This window comes from Ochotona princeps, chromosome 29 (assembly GCF_030435755.1).
Source record: "Ochotona princeps isolate mOchPri1 chromosome 29, mOchPri1.hap1, whole genome shotgun sequence".
NCBI classification, from domain to species: domain Eukaryota; kingdom Metazoa; phylum Chordata; class Mammalia; order Lagomorpha; family Ochotonidae; genus Ochotona; species Ochotona princeps.
In genome coordinates, this window is record NC_080860.1 from 20,595,060 (window position 1) to 20,613,505 (window position 18,446).

At 41.3% G+C, this 18,446-nt stretch overlaps 1 protein-coding gene across 1 annotated transcript in view; it reads right to left on the reverse strand.

Moving 5' to 3' along the window:
- Positions 1 to 1,988: 1,988 nt before the first annotated feature.
- LOC131478249 (zinc finger protein 345-like) overlaps positions 1,989 to 18,446 on the reverse strand; it is a 30,631-nt gene continuing 14,173 nt past the window's right edge. The window contains exons 2-6 of the mRNA XM_058656654.1: positions 13,811 to 13,868; positions 7,184 to 7,310; positions 6,863 to 6,955; positions 4,301 to 4,358; positions 1,989 to 4,137 (exon numbers count right to left, since the gene is read on the reverse strand). Of these exons, the coding sequence (XP_058512637.1) occupies positions 2,061 to 4,137; positions 4,301 to 4,358; positions 6,863 to 6,955; positions 7,184 to 7,310; positions 13,811 to 13,868 (2,413 nt within the window). The 3' untranslated portion in view covers positions 1,989 to 2,060. The remainder of the gene's footprint in view (positions 4,138 to 4,300; positions 4,359 to 6,862; positions 6,956 to 7,183; positions 7,311 to 13,810; positions 13,869 to 18,446) is intronic.

Below are 18,446 nucleotides of genomic sequence, written 5' to 3' on the forward strand. Positions count from 1 at the left end.
GCTCAAAGAACTAGCACCAAAGGCCTCCCCAAGCCAAGGAGTTACATCCACCAGCATGCACAGGAACTGAGGTTAGGGGTGGCCAGCCTGGGGGGCTCAACTGTCAGCATGCTGGAGCAATGCGTGCCATGTGACAGCAGACACTTGCTGAGGGACACTAATAGCTCTCTGTACTTGCAGTTAGTGCATGCTCCCATGTGTTATTGTCCATAAACACATCAGGATCTCCAATGTCACTAATTAGAGCCCATAAGGGTGAGATCTGGCCTCAGAACACATGTTCCATTACTGGGCCATGCCCAATTGTCAATGCTCAGAGCAGTGATATAAAAGGAAGGAACACAGCCTTAGGCACTAACTGGAAATACTCTGGCTCATGAGAGTTATCCATTAGATGACAGAGATTTCAGAACCTGGCAATAGCAACTCATTGGCCAAATCAGTAAGAAATAACTAAGTATGTGATGAATGCAACCATCAGGACTAAGGAAATCTCCAAGACAGTTATGTAGCTAGTTTATGGTCACAAGTTGGTAGCTACTGTCCTCTAGCTGATATAACCCCTACCCAATACTCTCACAAGACATACACCCCCCACCAAAAACTGAGGGCAGTTATCATGTGACTACTCTGCTTTCTAGGCACATATGTGCTCCAGCAATATGAAGGAACTCTTTTCCAGAAGACATAGGCTAGAGGGCACAGCCATATTTGCCTCTTTCACTTTTCCCCTTCTAGTCCTCCCCATACCTGAAAATGGCTCAAAGTGTTTCTATGATTCCCTCACCTTTGAAATAAGCTTTACAAGTAAAACAGTGCCCAGATCATACAGTAGAGTAAGAATTAGTGGCCATGAGAGATGTAGAAAATTAACCTTCTACAAAGTGTTTTAAGCACAAATAGCCGCAATGGGGACTATACCAGGCCAAAGTCAAAGTCCATGAAACTCCTTCTGGGTCTCTTTATGTGGGTGTCAGGGAAATCACTTGGGCCATCTTCTGATACATTCCTGGGTTCAATAGACAGTTGTACTCAGAATTAGAGAAGTTAAAAATTGAAAAGTAGCCTTTTAGGGATGGTGGAGTCTGCTGACAGCTTAACCAATTATGTAACTCTGGAGGGGAAAAATAATTGTAAACACTGGCATAGACTCAATCCTAGAACATTTTCCCTAGAACATATTAAACACGTTTCAACCTACCCCCGGCATATGGTAATATGGACAAAATCATAAGACCTGTATAAGGTAAAGAAAGTTTTCTCACAACTCTGAACAAAATGTTACTTTAAAATTGTGGGTTACATCTGTCACATGCATCAGCTGATATGCTTGATTGCAATACTAGTGCAGCAGAATAATGTGGGAGAACCGTAAGACTGTGAAACATCTACAACAAATAACTGCAAATAAAAATGATGGTATTTCAAACAAGTGAGATAGAATTAATATATTTAATTATGAAAGCAGAGCTCATTTACATTTCCCACTCACAAAAGAGACCACAGATTGCACCGCAAAAGCTTTAAGAACACATCCTCCCATATACAATATTTTCTTGGGTGAATTCCTCAAAAATTGCTAAGATGCGACTTTCAAAATATTTCACACTCATTATACTTTTACAGTTATACTTACGCTAATACTTGCTTCTTTCGCTGTGTAAGTTCTGATAACAGTGAAGGCAGGCTTATAACAGTAGATTTTTCTATCTTTACATGCCTTTCTACTCAGAAGTAGAAAATGTGCAAAATTGACTTCAGAAAGATTTTTTCAGTCAATGCACTGATATTTCTCCTTTCTGTGAGTTAATGTTTCTTGAATTGACAGTTGTGGCAGTTTTTTTTTTTTTTTAAAATAACTCTGGCACTTGAAGGGTTCTTATCAGTGAATTTTCTCATTAAAGGTTTCTTCCGTGTGAATTTGACACATATGTCTTATGATACATAAGACCAGTCTGTTGGCGAAAGAATTTCCCGTACTGAGGTTTCTCTCTGATGTGAATTCTCAAGTGCTTGATTAACTGTGAATTCTGCAAAAGGCTTTTTCACACTCCTTAAATTCATGGAATTTCTCCTGTATGAATTCTTTGATGTTTAATGAGATATGACTTATTACAGAAGGTTTTGCCACACTCTTTACATTCATAAGGTTTTTCCCCTGTGTGAATTCTTTGATGGGTGATTAAGTTTGATTGCCGGCCAAAAGCTTTTCCACACTTCTTACACTCAAAAGGTTTCTCTCCAGTGTGAACTGCCTGATGTCTAATGAGAGATGACTTGTCATAAAAGGCTTTTCCACACTCTTGACATTCGTAAGGTTTCTCCCCAGTGTGAATTCTTTCATGTGTCACTAGGTTTGACTGCCGGCAAAAACCTTTTCCACACTTTCTACACTGAAAAGGTTTCTCCCCTGTGTGAATTCTCTGATGTGCAATGAGAGATGACTTATCATAGAAGGCTCTTCCGCACTCTTTACATTCGTAAGGTCTCTCTCCTCTGTGAACTGCTTGATGTTTAATGAGGTATGACTTGTTACAAAAGGCTTTCCCACACTCTTTACATTCATAGGGTTTTTCCCCTGTGTGAATTCTTTGATGTGTCATTAGGTTTGACTGCCGGCCAAAAGCCTTTCCACACTTATTGCACTCAAAAGGTTTCTCCCCAGTGTGAACTGCTTGATGTCTAATATGAGAAGACTTATCATAAAAGGCTCTTCCACACTCTTTACATTCATAAGGCTTTTCTCCTGTATGAATTCTTTGATGTGTAATTAGGTTTGACTGCCGGCTAAAAGCCTTCCCACACTTATTGCACTCAAAAGGCTTCTCCCCAGTGTGAATTGCCTGATGTCTAACAAGAGATGACCTATCATAAAAGGCTTTTCCACACTGTTCACATTCATATGGTTTCTGTCCTGTGTGAACTATCTGATGTCTAACAAGGGTTGATTTGTCACAAAAGGCCTTTCCACACTCTCTACATTGAAAAGGCTTTTCCCCTGTGTGAATTCTCTGATGTGTAATGAGGCTTGATCTTTGGCGAAATGCTTTTCCACAGTCACTACATGCATAAGGTTTCTCCCCAGTGTGAATTGCCTGATGCGTAACAAGAGTTGATTTGTCACAAAACGCTTTTCCACACTCTTTGCATTTATAAGGTTTCTCTCCGGTGTGAATTCTGTGATGTGTGATTAGGTGTGATTGCCAGCAAAATGTTTTCCCACACTCTTTACATTTAAATGGCTTTTCCCCTGTGTGAATGCTCTGATGTGCAATGAGACTTGAACTCTGGCGAAACGCTTTTCCACACTCACTGCATTTGTAAGATTTGACCCCTGTGTGAATTCCCTGATGCCTATTGAAAGCTGACTTGTGACAAAACGCTTTCCCACACACTTTGCATTCAAATGGTTTTTCCCCTGTGTGAATTCTCTGGTGTGTAATCAGAAATGACTTCCTGGAAAAGGATTTTTCACACACATTGCATTCATAAGGTTTCTTCCCTTTGTGATCTATCTGATATGTAGGGAGGATTGAATTTCTACAAAAGATGTTTCCATGTTCATTACATACATATGCTTTCTCTCCAGTGTGAATTATGTGATTTCTAGTGAGGTTGGTCTTCTGGCAAATGGTTTTCCTACATTCATTGCATACATTAAGATTTTCTCCTATGTATGTTCTGTGTTTGGTGCTAAAGCAAGAGTCACAACTGAAAAGTTTTTTGCAGTAACTACATGTGTAGTGGCTTTTTGATGAATGCATTATCTGGTTTTCTGTAAGCTCTGTTTTGTAAGTAACAGGTATTTCACTCTTACAGTGCTCACTTTGTTTCTCTGCTGAATGTGTCTGCTGATGTTTACTGAAGTAGAGATTTTTATGAAAGGGTTTCTTTTCAGTCTGAATGGCTTCTTCCACAAGAACAGGTGGCTTACTACAGGTGTCCTTGATACAAAGCTCCTTACATGTAAGAACTGTCTTCCTCCTGCAGGAGGTTTTCTCTTTCCCAATGTGCTCAATAAACTGTTGACCAGTGTGCATCTTGTCATGCTGACTCTGATATTCTTTACACTGGCATCTGATCCCAGGTCCAGCAGAGGCATTATGCTTCTCCCCACATGGCATCGGATTAAGCTTCCTAGAAGAAAAGCACATTTTGGAATAAATTATATTCAAGCTTCTCTCTTGTACAATTTCCCATTCATGTTAGCAGTTTCAAATATGGTCAGTGCTTAATTAAGCATTTTGGACAATTGAACATTCATGAGTTATCACATTGTTTTTTGGTGATTACAACCTACCTGAAGTTTATTTCTTGACTTTTCTGATTTCCAAGCAGTTCATCCTCTCTGTGGGTATCTGAAATGAGGGAAGAAAGCAACTATTTTCATGAATCACATCTAAGTATTTCTTTTCAAATGCTCATGTAAGGCCAATGAAGTTTCTTGTTCCTCTAGATGGATCAGATTTCAATACATAAGTAACATGTCTTCACTTATGAGCATTACAATTTTTCTCATTAATGCTAGGAAACAAACACTTTTATGACTATTAAGTAATATTTTTAATTACTTCAAATTTTATATGTGAAGTTGTAGCAGTGAGGAAGGGTAGATGATGCAGTACAGAAAGTGAAACCAATGTCTGAGATCCCTTGCAGCTTTTAACAGTGCCAGTTCGAGTTCTCTCTATTGTGCTTAACGTGTCACATCATGATGCTTGAGATCATGTGGCACACATGAAAGCTCAATGTGTTGTTTCATTTTTTATTTCAGCTCAGCCTAAGTCTAACTGTGGAAGGCATTTGAATAAACCTGTGAATGGAAGACATCACTCTTAATTTGTGACTCTATTACTTCTACTCTGGTTTTCAATTAAATGAAAATAAGGAAGCATTTCCACACTGAGCAAACATATTTACTCATTGGTTGTAACAGCAAGTTAAGTGCTTTTCAATAGTCGTTTCCCACATTCTTCTTCCGTAGACATTGTTGTGATAAAACTGTATATGTGTGGTTCTCTAGATTTCTCAGCTCTCAAGTGAAAAAATCTCTGCGGCATTTAGTTACAGGTATAGCAGTGGGACATGAGCCTGTACTATACTGAAGACTACAGATGAAAAGCAGAATATATATAAAGAGACGGCTCATGCTTAGTCTTCCGAGGGGCTTGACTATATTATCTGGGATTTTTCAAGAGTAACCCCTCCTTTCACCTAGACTCCATACTGGCAGCTTTCTCCATTTTCCTTAGAAAACCTGATATCCTTACCTCAGCACCCTAAGAAATAACGTTGCAATATATCATCTTGAGTTTGATGTCCATACTGGTATAAAGAAAAGGTGTCTGCAACTGAGGTTGTACTCAGCTTTTCAAAATGTGTTTTCTAACTCCTTGGGATATCAATAATCCTGTATCCTCCTACTACTTTCTAGTGTGCACAAATATTTTAATAGTCTGAATCCTAAAAGCTGTTGATTTCTGTATTGGAGGATGAATTGCTTCTAATTTCATAGAGGCCTTTGTTTTCTGTGTATTGTATTTCTGATTTGTTTTGTTTATACTTGAAAGAGATGGGGTAGTTGGCATAATAAGTTAGAAAAAGCTGAGTACGGGCACGATGTGATAGCCTAATGGCTAAATCCTCACTTTGCATCTCCCTAGGATCCCGTGTGATCCGGTTCATATCCTTGCTGCTCCGCTTTCCACCCAGCTCCATGCTTATGGCCAGGGAAGCAGTGGAGGATGGCGCAAAAATGTTGGGATCTCGCAGCCATATGTGAGTCCTGGAAGAAGCTCCTGGGTTCAGATCAGCTAAGTTCTGGCCACTGCCACCATTTAGGGAGTGAACCAGCAGACAGGACATCTTTTCTCTATATTTCGTCCTCTCTGTATATCTGACTTTTCATTGAAAAATAATAATAAAAAAAATCTTAGAAAAGACTGATCTATTCAACATGACTCAACTGGTGTATCCGGCCTTGGAACATGAACCAGCCTCCATATAGGATACTGACACTGCAAGTAGAGGTTTAGCTTATGATGCCACAGTGCTGGCTCCAGGTTCATTTGGGTTTGGAAAGCAGAATCTGCTAATTCTCTTAGTGAGTCTATGACTTACTAAGCATTCCAGTGCAGCGTCACACTTAACATTATGATTTCTGATGTTCTGAAATAGGCTTTAATACAGACATTTTTCATTCTCTTCATTATTTCACTGTTCCAGAGAGACAAATAGAACCCTATGCTGGTTTAATTTTCAAACGTTTCCAAAGGTTATAATTTTTTTTTTACTTACTACTTCATCAGAGAGATAAGCAGAATGAAGCGATCAATAATGACACAAGACACAGCTCCTGAAATTTTCCAATAAGAACAAGTATTGTAGCTAACCAAACGCAGAAGTACAATTCACCAAGTGAAGGAACTCAGTGCCTTGGGTCTGGCATGATGGTTCAATTAGCTAATCCTCTCCTTGCAGGTGTCTGGGTCCCATACAGGGGCCAATTCATGTTGTAGCTGCTCCACATCCCATCTAGCTCTCTGCTGGCAGCAGTTAAAGCCTGGGGACTCCACACCCACTTGTGAGATCCAGAAGAAGATTCTGGTTTCTGGTTCCTGGCTTTAGAGCAGCCCAGCTCTGGCTATTGTAACTACCTGGGTGTGAACCTCTGTGAATCTGCCTTTCCAGTAATATTTATATATCTCCTTTCACAGATTGTAGAATGCTGGTGGCTGAGGCATGACTCTCTCTCTACTTCACGGAGGCTGTGGAATGTGTGTGTCTAATGCATGACATTAACTGTCCCTAGGGATGAGTCCTAAATTAGATCAACCTTTCTGCCCGGCATGTGCTGACCTACCTGAAAGTTGCTGCTTTATAGGCCTTTCCACACTCCATGGCACTGCTCCTTGTTCCAACTTTAAGATCATATCAGGCTTCATAATGTTGTGTCCTGTTAATCAGAAATGATAATAGATTTTGTGAAATCAACAGCCTGGAGACTTACAGGATAAGAGCTTGGTCCCAGGATCTATGACACAAAAAGGCTGTTATGAATCATCTCCTGCAGGGTAGAAACTCTCATTCTTTATTGCCCCAAGCATTATGATTTATAAACTGCTCTTTCTTTTGTCAACTGAGAAGAAGGTATTCTGCTTGTGCATGGCAGAATTTCACTCACCCAAGGAAAGCAGATTGCTATAGGTCTCAAGCATCACATCCCTGTACAAGGTCCTCTGAGCATTGTCCATGATAGTCCATTCCTCCTGGGTAAAGTGCACAACCAGGTCTTCAAATGATACCAAAGCCTGTAACAGAACATTCCTCCTCAGCTCTAGATCACCAAGCAGAAAGACACAGTAAATCCATCTTGTGCGTGTGTGTTAGTGTGTTTTCAAAGATCTATTTATTGTTACTGGAAAGGTAGATTTAAGAGAGAAGGATATATATAGAGAAAGATCTTCCATATGTTGGTTCACTCCCCAAGTGGCTGCAATGGATGGAACTGAGCCGATCTGAACCCATGAACTCTTTCCGGGTCTCCCATGTGGGTGCAGGGACCCAAGATTTTGTGCTGCTTTCCCAGGCCAAAAGCAGGGTCTTATTATACAGGAAGTGGACAGTTAGGTCATGAACCAGAGCCCATATGGGATGCCAGCACATAAACAGCCACTAGACTATCGTGTTGGGGCCATTCTGTGTATATTTATTTTGCAACTTCCATAGATTTAGCTTATTTTGCACTCTATATGGAAACATATGGTAAATCAAAATGAAAACATTCTGTCCTGTATTAATTTTGCAATACCAAAACTATAATACATTTTTACCTTATTATTCTATAGCTAATCTTTTCCTCTAATGATTTTGAAATGAGTTCACTGCGTAGTCTGTAGACATAAGTAGAAACTCAAGACCTGAATAACTTGCTAGATAAGCAACACACGTGCTTTATGCTGGTCAAGGTAATAAGAAAACTGTTTAATAATTTATGAAAACTCTTTGGTGACACATCTAAGGTGGTTAAAAAGTCTTACTAATGTTAATAGAATTCAATTTTCTGATTCCAACTTGGAAAATTAAATACTTGGAAATATTGTTTAAACCAAACTTGAGTAAGTATATATTTCCATATTTACATTAGAATTAAATATGTATATCATAATTTTTTTTACCTGAGGATGTACTTATTAGAATCATGTCTGCTTTGTATTTGTTTCCATTTTCATGCAATAACTATCAAGTTCAACTAAAACATTAATTACTACATAATGAACTACAAACTTACTAGGGTGACAAACTGTAGCCTTATTGAAAAACATCTTCTTGTCGCAAATAGTGGGCTCTGAGCCAGTCATAGGCTGTCAATTGTGCAGACAATATACACTTGATCTTAGCCAAATGGCCGAGAAGCAATGCACAGAAAATATACTTAAGTCAAATTATTAGCTGTAATCAATCACACTGTTTCTGCATAGATGCACATATTTGGTATGTATGTGAATACATGTATAGATGTCTATGTTTGGATAGCACTTTGACATTAAACAATGACCTGGTATTCATTTTTCCTAGTTACTTATTTACTTCTTATTTTTAATGAAGAACAGAATTAATACAGCTTATACACACTATTTTCAGAATATACTTGTTTCACATCCTCCCATTTGACAGCTGGCTGCTTTCTGAAGCAACTGAAAAAATATGTTTTGAATTTACATTACACTCAAGATCTTTATTTTCCACTAAGTGGAGAGTTGAATAAGCAAGTAAAATTAGTGTAGGTAACATGAGTAACAGGACTATAAAACAATCAAATGAAAAGATGTTTCAATGATATACATTTTTAAAAAAACAATCACAGATCATTGAAACTATAACAGATAATCAATCATTCTTCACCATTTGAAAAAAAAAAATCTTCCCATCAGGTAAAACATGTTATTTAGAATTCTTTCTGATTCCTTGTTCAAGTCCAACACAGTCTCAACTAAGCAATTATCTGGAAAATAAACCAATATCTAATACCTCTACTTCACAGTCCTTCTTTCTCTGTCTCCAAAGTAAACAAATCACACACTGTTACAAATGCCAATTATAACAAGTTGCACACTCTGAGATCCTATATGGGTGCTGGTTTGAGTGCCAGATGCTCCACTTTCCTTCCAGCTTCCTGCCTGTGGTCTGGGAAAGCAGTCAAGGACGGCCCAAAGTCTTGGGACCCTGTAACCTCTCTGGGAGACCCAGAAGAAAGAAGCTCCTGGTTTTTGGATCAGCTCAGCTCCAGCTGTTGCAGATGAAATTCACTTCCTGTTAGGCAGTGACTCAGTGGACAGAAGATCTTTGTCTCTCCTTTTCTGTAAATCTGACTTTCCAACAAAAAATAAGTAAGTCTGCATACAAACAAACCGAAAACAACAACAACAACAAACAAAACCAAACATCATGTGTGAAGAGTTGCATTCTGGGATTTGATCATTGTGCATGGCATTAGTTTATCCTCTTAAGGAAAAGTAGGGCTTTGCTCTTTGTGATTATTCTTTTCCATTTCCATGTGGTAATATCTTCACCCATTGGAGTATTAAGCTTGTGACTGTGAAATCAAAGCAAAATATGCTATTGTAAAAACGACAGCAACACAAGGAGGGTGGGTCGGAAATACAGGCAGGAGGTAAAGTGCAAGTATCATTCAACTTTGTATTTTGTTTCATGTGAAATTTGTAAACTTTATACATACATATATACGTATATATGTATATATACACACACACACACAGAGACATGTATTCATATATGCCAGATAGAGAGCTAATTCATCAGAACAGATTATATACCAGAATGGCATAATTACAAATGTTAATTAAAGACAAAAGCTGTTAAGACATGAAACAAAAGTACACACAATTAAACAAGAAACAACAACAAAAAAGACAAGGTGTTAGGAAATCTATTTACAGTCGCAGAAAAAGAGACTTTAAAAATCGGTGAATTCTAAACGTAAAGTGACAACATTTATACACCACTGTGGAACCATGACAAAATATATACTGAACCATAAATCAAAGTGAGCTCATCAGGACCAGTGCGGTATGTAGAAGGAAAATCTTCCACCTGTGCTTGACATCCCACATGGGCACCAGTTCACAACTTGGCTGCTCCACTTCTGATCCAGCTCCCTGCTTATGGCCTGGGAAAGCAGCAGAGGATGGGCTCAAGTCCTTGACACACTGCATTCATGTGGGAATATGGAAGAAGCTCCTGGCTCCTAGCTTTGGATCAGTTCAGCTCCGGCCATTGCAGCCATGTGAGAAGTGACCCAGCAGATGCAAAACCTCTCTCTGGTCTTCTCTCTTTGTAAAAGCTGCCTGATAGAGTTAAAAAAGAAAAAAAAAAAAAAAAGGTAAAATCATGGGGCTGGCATGGTGGCATAATGAATAAATCCACTGCTGACATCACAAACATCTCCTATGAGCACTGCTTCATGTCCAGCTGTTCCATTTTGATCCAGTTCCATGCTAATGGACTGGGAAAAGCAGCAGACAATGTCCCAAGTGCTTGGCCCCTACTACCCATTTGGGGCACCTGTAAGAAGCTCCTGGGTACTGGATCCACACTTGCCCAGCCGCAGCCACTGCAGCTTCTGCGCACGTGAACCAGCGGTTGGAAAGACTTTTCTCTTCACACCTTTCTGTAACACTGACTTTCACATAGTAAATAGATGGTGAAAAATATTTTAAGATATATTAAGGACACAAGACATAAGAATAAATGAAAAATGATTAAAACCATTATGTGGTCTCTCCAATCATATTGAACTAAGTCAGAAATCATTTTAAAAATCAAGGATTTTCAATATAAATGATTAATAACATAATACTCTTATGAGGAAAAAAATCACAAGGGAAACAAATTGCATTTAACAATAGCATTGGGCCCGGCACAGTGGCCTAGAGGCTAAAGTCCTCGCCTTGAACGCCCCGGGACCCATATGGGCGCCGGTTCTAATCCTGGCAGCTCCACTTCCCATCCAGCTCCCTGCTTGTGGCCTGGGAAAGCAGGAGAGGACGGCCCAATGCATTGGGACATTGCACCCGTGTGGGAGACCCGGAAGAGGCTCCTGGTTCCTGGCTTCAGATAGGCACAGCACCGGCCCTTGCGGCTCACTTGGGGAATGAATCATCGGACGGAAGATCTTCCTCTCTGTCTCTCCTCCTCTCTGTATATCTGACTTTGCCATAAAAATAAATAAATCTTAAAAAATGGCATTATAGATAGATTTGTGATCATCAAAATTTTTCTCCTATTCCTACATTTGAGGTATAATCTAAAGCATGTTCCATGCATGCTTGTTTGAGAAACTTGCTTAGAAAACAGAATTTAGCACAGTTGGAAGCTGAAAAAGTCATTAGGGTCAAAGGATAGTAGAGTTATTGGACATTCTAAATTTAATTTGTGTTATCTGTTAATGAGAAAATAGTTGGAAATAATTTAGCATATGAGATCATATATGAGGAATATATCATATGTAAGAATATTACTACAGGTCAAAAGTAATAAAAACATATTTCAAATGGAGAAAGAACTAGACATTTCTATAATAGATAACCAAATAACAAATTAACAAGATTCTCAACATTACTTATCATTAGGTGTCTGCAAATGAAAACCATATTGAGACATCACTTCATATCCACTGCAATGTCATTTATAAAAAAACACTCATAAATTTAGAGAAATTAAAATTACGTATCACTGGTATAAGTGTAGGGATGATGAAATATGGAAAACCATATTCAAGGACTGCATATATTTTAAGCTCACAAAGTTTAGGTTCAGCACAGGGCATCACACGACAGAAGAGCAGTGAAGTGTTTCCAGAACCTCCCTCTGTTCTTTCTAAAGCCTGTCAGTCCTGGGGCCTGCACTGTGGCATGGTGGGCTGAGCTTCTACATGCAGTGCCAGCATTCCTCATGGGTGTGCTTTGTGTCCTGGCTGTTCCATTTCTGATCCTGATGTTTTGCTTGGGAGAGCAGCAGAGGATGGGTTCAAGTCCTTGGGTCCCAGCTCTTGGCTCCTAGCTGTACATATGCTCAGCTCTGCCCACTGTGGCCATTTGGAGAGTGAACCAGCAGATGGAAGATTTCTCTCTCTGCTTCTCCTTCTCCCTAACTCTTACTTACAAATTTATAAAGAACATGCAACAGGAGATTGGCACTGTGGTTTAGCAGGGAAAGCTAACTGGCACCCAATATGGGCATTGATGTCCTAGACCGTCAACTTCTGATTCAGACTCCTTCTGAATGGCTTACAAAGGCATTGGAGTATGGCCCAAACTTGTGTCCATATAACTAAGTGGGAGACCTCGATGAAATTCCTGCTCATGGCTTCAGAATGTCCAATTCCACAAATGGCAGATGGAAGATCCCTCCTTGTCTCTAGCTGTGGCTCTGCCTTTAAAATAAGCAAATCTCTCTAAAAAGAACCTGCAATTGGACGTGGCACTGTGGCACAGCACATTAAGCTAACACTTGCTCCACCTCCAACTTCCTGATGATCAGAAAACAGTGGCTTTGGAAACAGTGGAAATGCGTGCACTGTGCTTTACTACTTCCAAATTGAGGGTGGGCTCTCAGTGAAATTGTTGGTTGTGTCTTGACAATGGGATGCTGGACTCTGCCACTGTCCATGCCTGCAATGACGGACTTATGTCTGTTTATGAGGAACTGTGCTGTTGGAATGATATGGGAGAATTAAGTAGCGAGGCGGGCATGGAGGTTGAATACTTGGGGAGGGAGTAGAGGAAATCCCAGGGCCTACGGAACTATATCATAACGTGATAATAAAAAAATGAAAAAATAAAAAAACAGTGGGAGATGGCCAAGTAAGTTGGTGGGAGACTTGTGTGGGAGCTTAAAATAAACACTCGATTCCTCTCCTCTTGGCGGAACACTGTTGGGACCCACATTGGACCATTTTGCCCATTTGGAGAATAAGCCAACAGATGGAAGACATGTCTGCTCTCTCTCTCTCCTTTCCTTTCTGCCACTAAGCTTTTAAAATGCCCGAATGAAAGAATGAACAAAAAATCTTTTAAAAGATGCGTAGCAGATACTGTCCCCACACAATCCTGTCATAGCTCATGAGTGTAATATAGCCTCAAACGCCATTAGAAATCACACTATTTCAGTAATTCCCAAAAACTGAAAACTTAAAACTGATTTTTTTTTGTTCAACACTAGGTAACTCTTACCACTGCAAAATGCTGAGTCTTTGAGATTTGTATTAAACCACTTCCATTATTATAACACCAGCAAAGACGATTTCAGAGTTAATATCACACAAGAGGGCTGAGCATGGTAGAATAGTGACTAAAGTCCTCATCTTGTATGCTCTGGGAGCCCATAATGGCACTGATTTGTATCCCTGCAGCCCCTGGGGCTCCTGGCTCCTGACTTCAGATCGGTGCAGCTTAGCCTTTGTGGCCACTTGGGGAGTGAATCATCGGATGGAAAACCTCTCTCTCCTCTTTGTATAGCTGACTTTCCAATTAAAAAAGGGAAAAAAAATAAAAACTAGCATCACACAAGAATAAAAACTTCTAAGTTCCAATTTGAAACATGCACTACATATGTCTTGTGAAGGCATCAGAAAACCAGGAGACAATCAGGTTTCAATCAGATTTGATAGCTCTAAGGTCTTAGTCTTGACCATTTTGCTTAGTATATACCTGTTTTTCCACTGTATTTAAAACACCCTCTTAAAGCTTCTAAACTACAATGTGAATAAGCTGAGGAATAAACAACTTACTGCTTGTGTGTTCATCGGCTCTAGCCTTGGACACATGCAGTGGCCTTCAGGGCTATACCTGGAAGAGAAGGTGAATGCACAGAGTTATGACAGAAATTGATACAGGATACCAGATGCAAAAACAATCCGCTTCCCTGGGCAAGAATAGTGTCTTACAGATGGCAAGGGTTGGGAAGACCTCTTTGAAGGAATAATAATTTCAATCATTGGAAGAAATTAAGCACAAGCTATCCTTAGGTTAATGCAAACATTATTTACTACTTATGTTGAAAACTTTCTACCAGGAAGTAACTTCTTCTTTCAAAGACAACTGCTCAAACTGCAACACAGCAGAGAAAGAGCATCATACTGTCATTAAATCTAAACAAAAGATACTTGGGTGCTATTATACATTTCCCTATTTCTACAGTTGTACCGCACAGAACTCCACATTAGGACTTTGATTGGAATACCTCTTTATATACTGAAAATTGTGTAGAAGTCAGAGCAATTTTGTCCACACCAGTATAGGAAAAATGGATATAGTACATATTTATTATATACAGCTTTCTACTAATAGTCCAAATTGACACCTCCAGTTCCCAAGGCTTCAATGATACATGGCTTTGCTAATTTACTTGCCTAGTCCATGGGACGCCAGTAAAGATGATACTGATGTAGTTCCTAGGCCCTTGCCTCTCCTCCTCAACTCACTCCTATTGTCCTTCTCAAAGTTAATGCAACACTTCTGTCACAGTCATTGGAAGCCGGATTAGTCTGAACGGAAGAAACAGAAGTTGTTTGGACAACGCACAGATAGGATCCTCACTTTAGGTCTCCTCTGCAGGTAAAGCATTCGTTCAAGTGATGTTTTATTAATTAATTGCAGAGAGTAGCTTTATTTGCAAACAGTACCTGTTTAGTAAGATTAACATTCATCAGATGAAAACAAAGAAAAATGAGTATTTTTATTAGGGTACTAGGCTATGGCATAAAAAGTACAAAGATTTACACAATTATATGTTTACTTGCAGAAATAAAGATTATTAAACCGAATGTAATAATGAAATTTGCTGATGGAATATAATAATGGAATTTGCTGAAATGTTTTGCTGAAGTGTGTGTGTTAAAAATATATGGTTTTGGGCCCGGCGGCGTGGCCTAGCGGCAAAAGTCCTCGCCTTGAAAGCCCCGGGATCCATATGGGCGCCAGTTCTAATCCCGGCAGCTCCACTTCCCATCCAGCTCCCTGCTTGTGGCCTGGGAAAGCAGTGGAGGACAGCCCAAAGCCTTGGGACCCTGCATCCGTGTGGGAGACCTGGAGAAGGTTCCTGGTTCCCTGCTTCGGATCGGCGCAGCATCGGCCGTTGCAGCTCACTTGGGGAGTGAATCATCAGACAGAAGATCTTCCTCTCTGTCTCTCCTCCTCTCTGTATATCTGACTTTATAATAAAAATAAATCTTTAAAAAAAAATAAAATAAGAAAGAGCTGAGATAGGCTGCCTGTATATAAAAACGGAACAACCCACAAACACATGTCCACAAACACTACAAGACAGCCCTCAGGGGATGGGGTAAGCCTGTACTTGTAGCAAGCAAACAAAGCTTTCCATAGAGAAACCACTTCCAGGAGGTGAATAGGTGGACCTGCAAGGAAGAAAATAACATTTCAAAACATGGGCTCAGACTTTCACTAAGGTTTCACTCAAAATAGTGAAAGAGCCTTCTCTGAATCCAAACAATGAAACACAGACCATGCTGGGCTAGGCTATCACACCTCCTGGTTTACATGAAAGCCACAGATGGGAGAAGGCTGGGCAGAGATAGGTTACAGCACCCACCTGGGAGAGCTGGGACTGGAGGTGGGCCGGGCCAGGCCAGTCTGCAACTTTTGATGGCAATAAGCCAAGACAGCGGTTGGGCTATGCTGGCCGGGGTCAGAGCTGATATGAGAGGGGAGAATCAAAAGGTTGTACAGCGTCTGGATGGGGCACCGTGTGATGATCCAAGATCACTGGAACAGGCCACCCCCGTCCCCCACCCAGACTGGAATTATAATTCAGAAGGTGGGCGGGCAGCACTCACCAATTATCACCATTTTCTGTTAGTGGGCATAGGCAGCCACCTGGAAGCCCACTAACATGTCTCATGTCACTTTAACTAGACAGGGCCCCATCAGTCACCTGCCATGTCTCTTGAGCAGCGACTGGAGGCCTACTAAACTTACACCTCAATTGACCTCATGGCTCCAGAGGACAGGCTTTCAACCTTGTCTTTGTATCACAGTCCACTCCAGATATATAAAAAAAAAAAATGACAAAAACAGGAAGGAATTGCAGGAAAACTACTATCTGAGCTGAATGAAATAACCCAGGAGGTTTATGATAAGAGACTTTGAGGAGCACAGACAAACTACGAGTGGCAGTACTAAGGGACTCAGTAGAAAGAAGTCCAAAGCAGGAAGTCAGAAATCAGGTGCGAAACCCAAGAGCCTGACAAAGGACTCTGTCAGAGAGGGATCAGTGAACCTATTGTAAGGAAATCGGTCCTTGGAAGAATGAGTGCCCACAAAGGAAGAATAAGGGCCCCAGGATCCTGGAACTGGTGAATTCAAACTAATGAGACCCGGGTTCTAGTAGACCACTCCAGAGCCCATGGTATCATTAAGCGTGCGTGTGTGTGTGTGTGTGTGGGGGGGGGGGGAGCTGTTAATTTGATGGTGGACACTGGCGCAACCTATTCAGTTTTAAATCACAAAGTTGGACCTCTATTATGGGAAACTACTTCCATCCAGGGGGCTACAGGAAAGACAGAAATACCACTGGACTGAAACCAGAGTGACAACTTTGGAAAGAGAATGGCACTCATTCCTTCCTGGTTATTCCTGACTGCCCTTATCCCTTATTGGGGTGAGACCTCTTACATAAACCCTGACCCGCCATCTCTTTCCAGGACCATACTTCACTTGCTGTGGAAGGACAACCATCTGTGATGTGGGGCGGAGTATCTCATTACTGCGCCTGCAGTGGGAAAGCACAAGCCATCTCCTTTCCTTGGCATACTCCTGGGGTATGGGCTGAGACTAATTCAACAGGGCTCCCTGCCAGCACCCACCAGTGGTGATCCCGTTAACTAGTCATGCTACCCAGTATGAGTAAGGCAGCACCTAGTAAGCCTGGAGGTTAAGAAGGGCATTGAGGTGCATATTCATTGACTGAGGAAAACCAGGATTCTGGTACCCTGCCAATCACCGTGGAACACCCCGTTGCTGCTGGTTCAGAAGCCTGCAATCAATGACTAAAGGCTGGTGCATGACCTAAGAGAGGTGAACAGGAGGGTAGAAACTATCTGCCCAGCTGTCCCTAACCCTTATACCCTGTTAAGACTCTGGCCTCCAGACTGGCAGGTGTACACGGTCTTGGACTTACTGGATGCTTCCTTCAGTCTTCCTCTGGTGCAGGTAAGCCACCCAATTTTTGCCTTTTTTTTTTTTTAAGATTTATTCATTTCACTACAGCCAGATATACAGAGAAGAGGAGGAGAGACAGAGAGGAAGATCCTCCGTCTGATGATTCACTCCCCAAGTGAGCCACCACGGCCGGTGCGCGCCGATCCGAAGCCGGGAACCAGGAACCTCTTCCAGGTCTCCCACGCGGGCGCAGGGTCCCAAATGCATTGGGCCGTCCTCGACTGCTTTCCCAGGCCACAAGCAGGGAGCTGGATGGGAAGTGGAGCTGCCGGGATTAGAACCGGCGCCCATATGGGATCCCGGGGCGTTCAAGGTGAGGACTTTTGCCGCTAGGCCACGCTGCCGGGCCCCAATTTTTGCCTTTGAATGGGCATATCCTGAGGAGGGCTTCTCGGACCAACTGACCTGGACTCGACTGCTCCAGGGATAAAAAATTCCCTTACCCTATTCGATGAGGATCTTAGCAGGGACTTACAAGCTATAGAGCACAACACCAGGAGGTAACACTTTTGCAGTATGTGGATGACAGCCTCCAGGCCACTTCCACAGAGGAAGAATATTAAAAGGCAACTACAGGAACGCTGCAGTGCCAAGGAGCCCTAGGGTGTTGGATCTCTGCCAAAAAGGCCCACATATGGTCTAAAGAAGCTATCTGCCTAGGGTACAGCCTGAAAGCAGGAAAAACAAACTTATCAAAGCGGTGGATTGAAGCAATTTTAAACTCTTCCCTCTCACTACCACTAAGGGACAGGTGTGGGAGTTCCAAGGGGCTGTGGGTTATTGTTGCCTGTGGAAAGTGACAATTGCTGAAATTGCCAATCCCCTGCCCACAAGTATAGGGGGTTGGGAGTTGCCCATCAGTGGACAGAGGAAACCCAAACCACCTTTAAGACTCTGAAAACAGGCCCTAATGTCAGCACCTGCATTGGCACTGCCTGATTTGCACAAACTTTTCCAACTGTCCGTGGCAGAAAAGGAAGGGATAGCTAAAGGAGTTCTTACTCAAACCTCAGGTCCATGACAGACCAATGGCTTATTTATCAAAGAGATTGGCTCCAGTAAGCAGCCGGATGACCATCCTGCCTTTGATCGACAGCAGTTACGGCTTTACTTGGGAGAGGCTGATAAATTGACTCTGGGTCAGGATCTCCCAATTTGTGACCCTGCACTCAGTGGAAACCCTCCAGC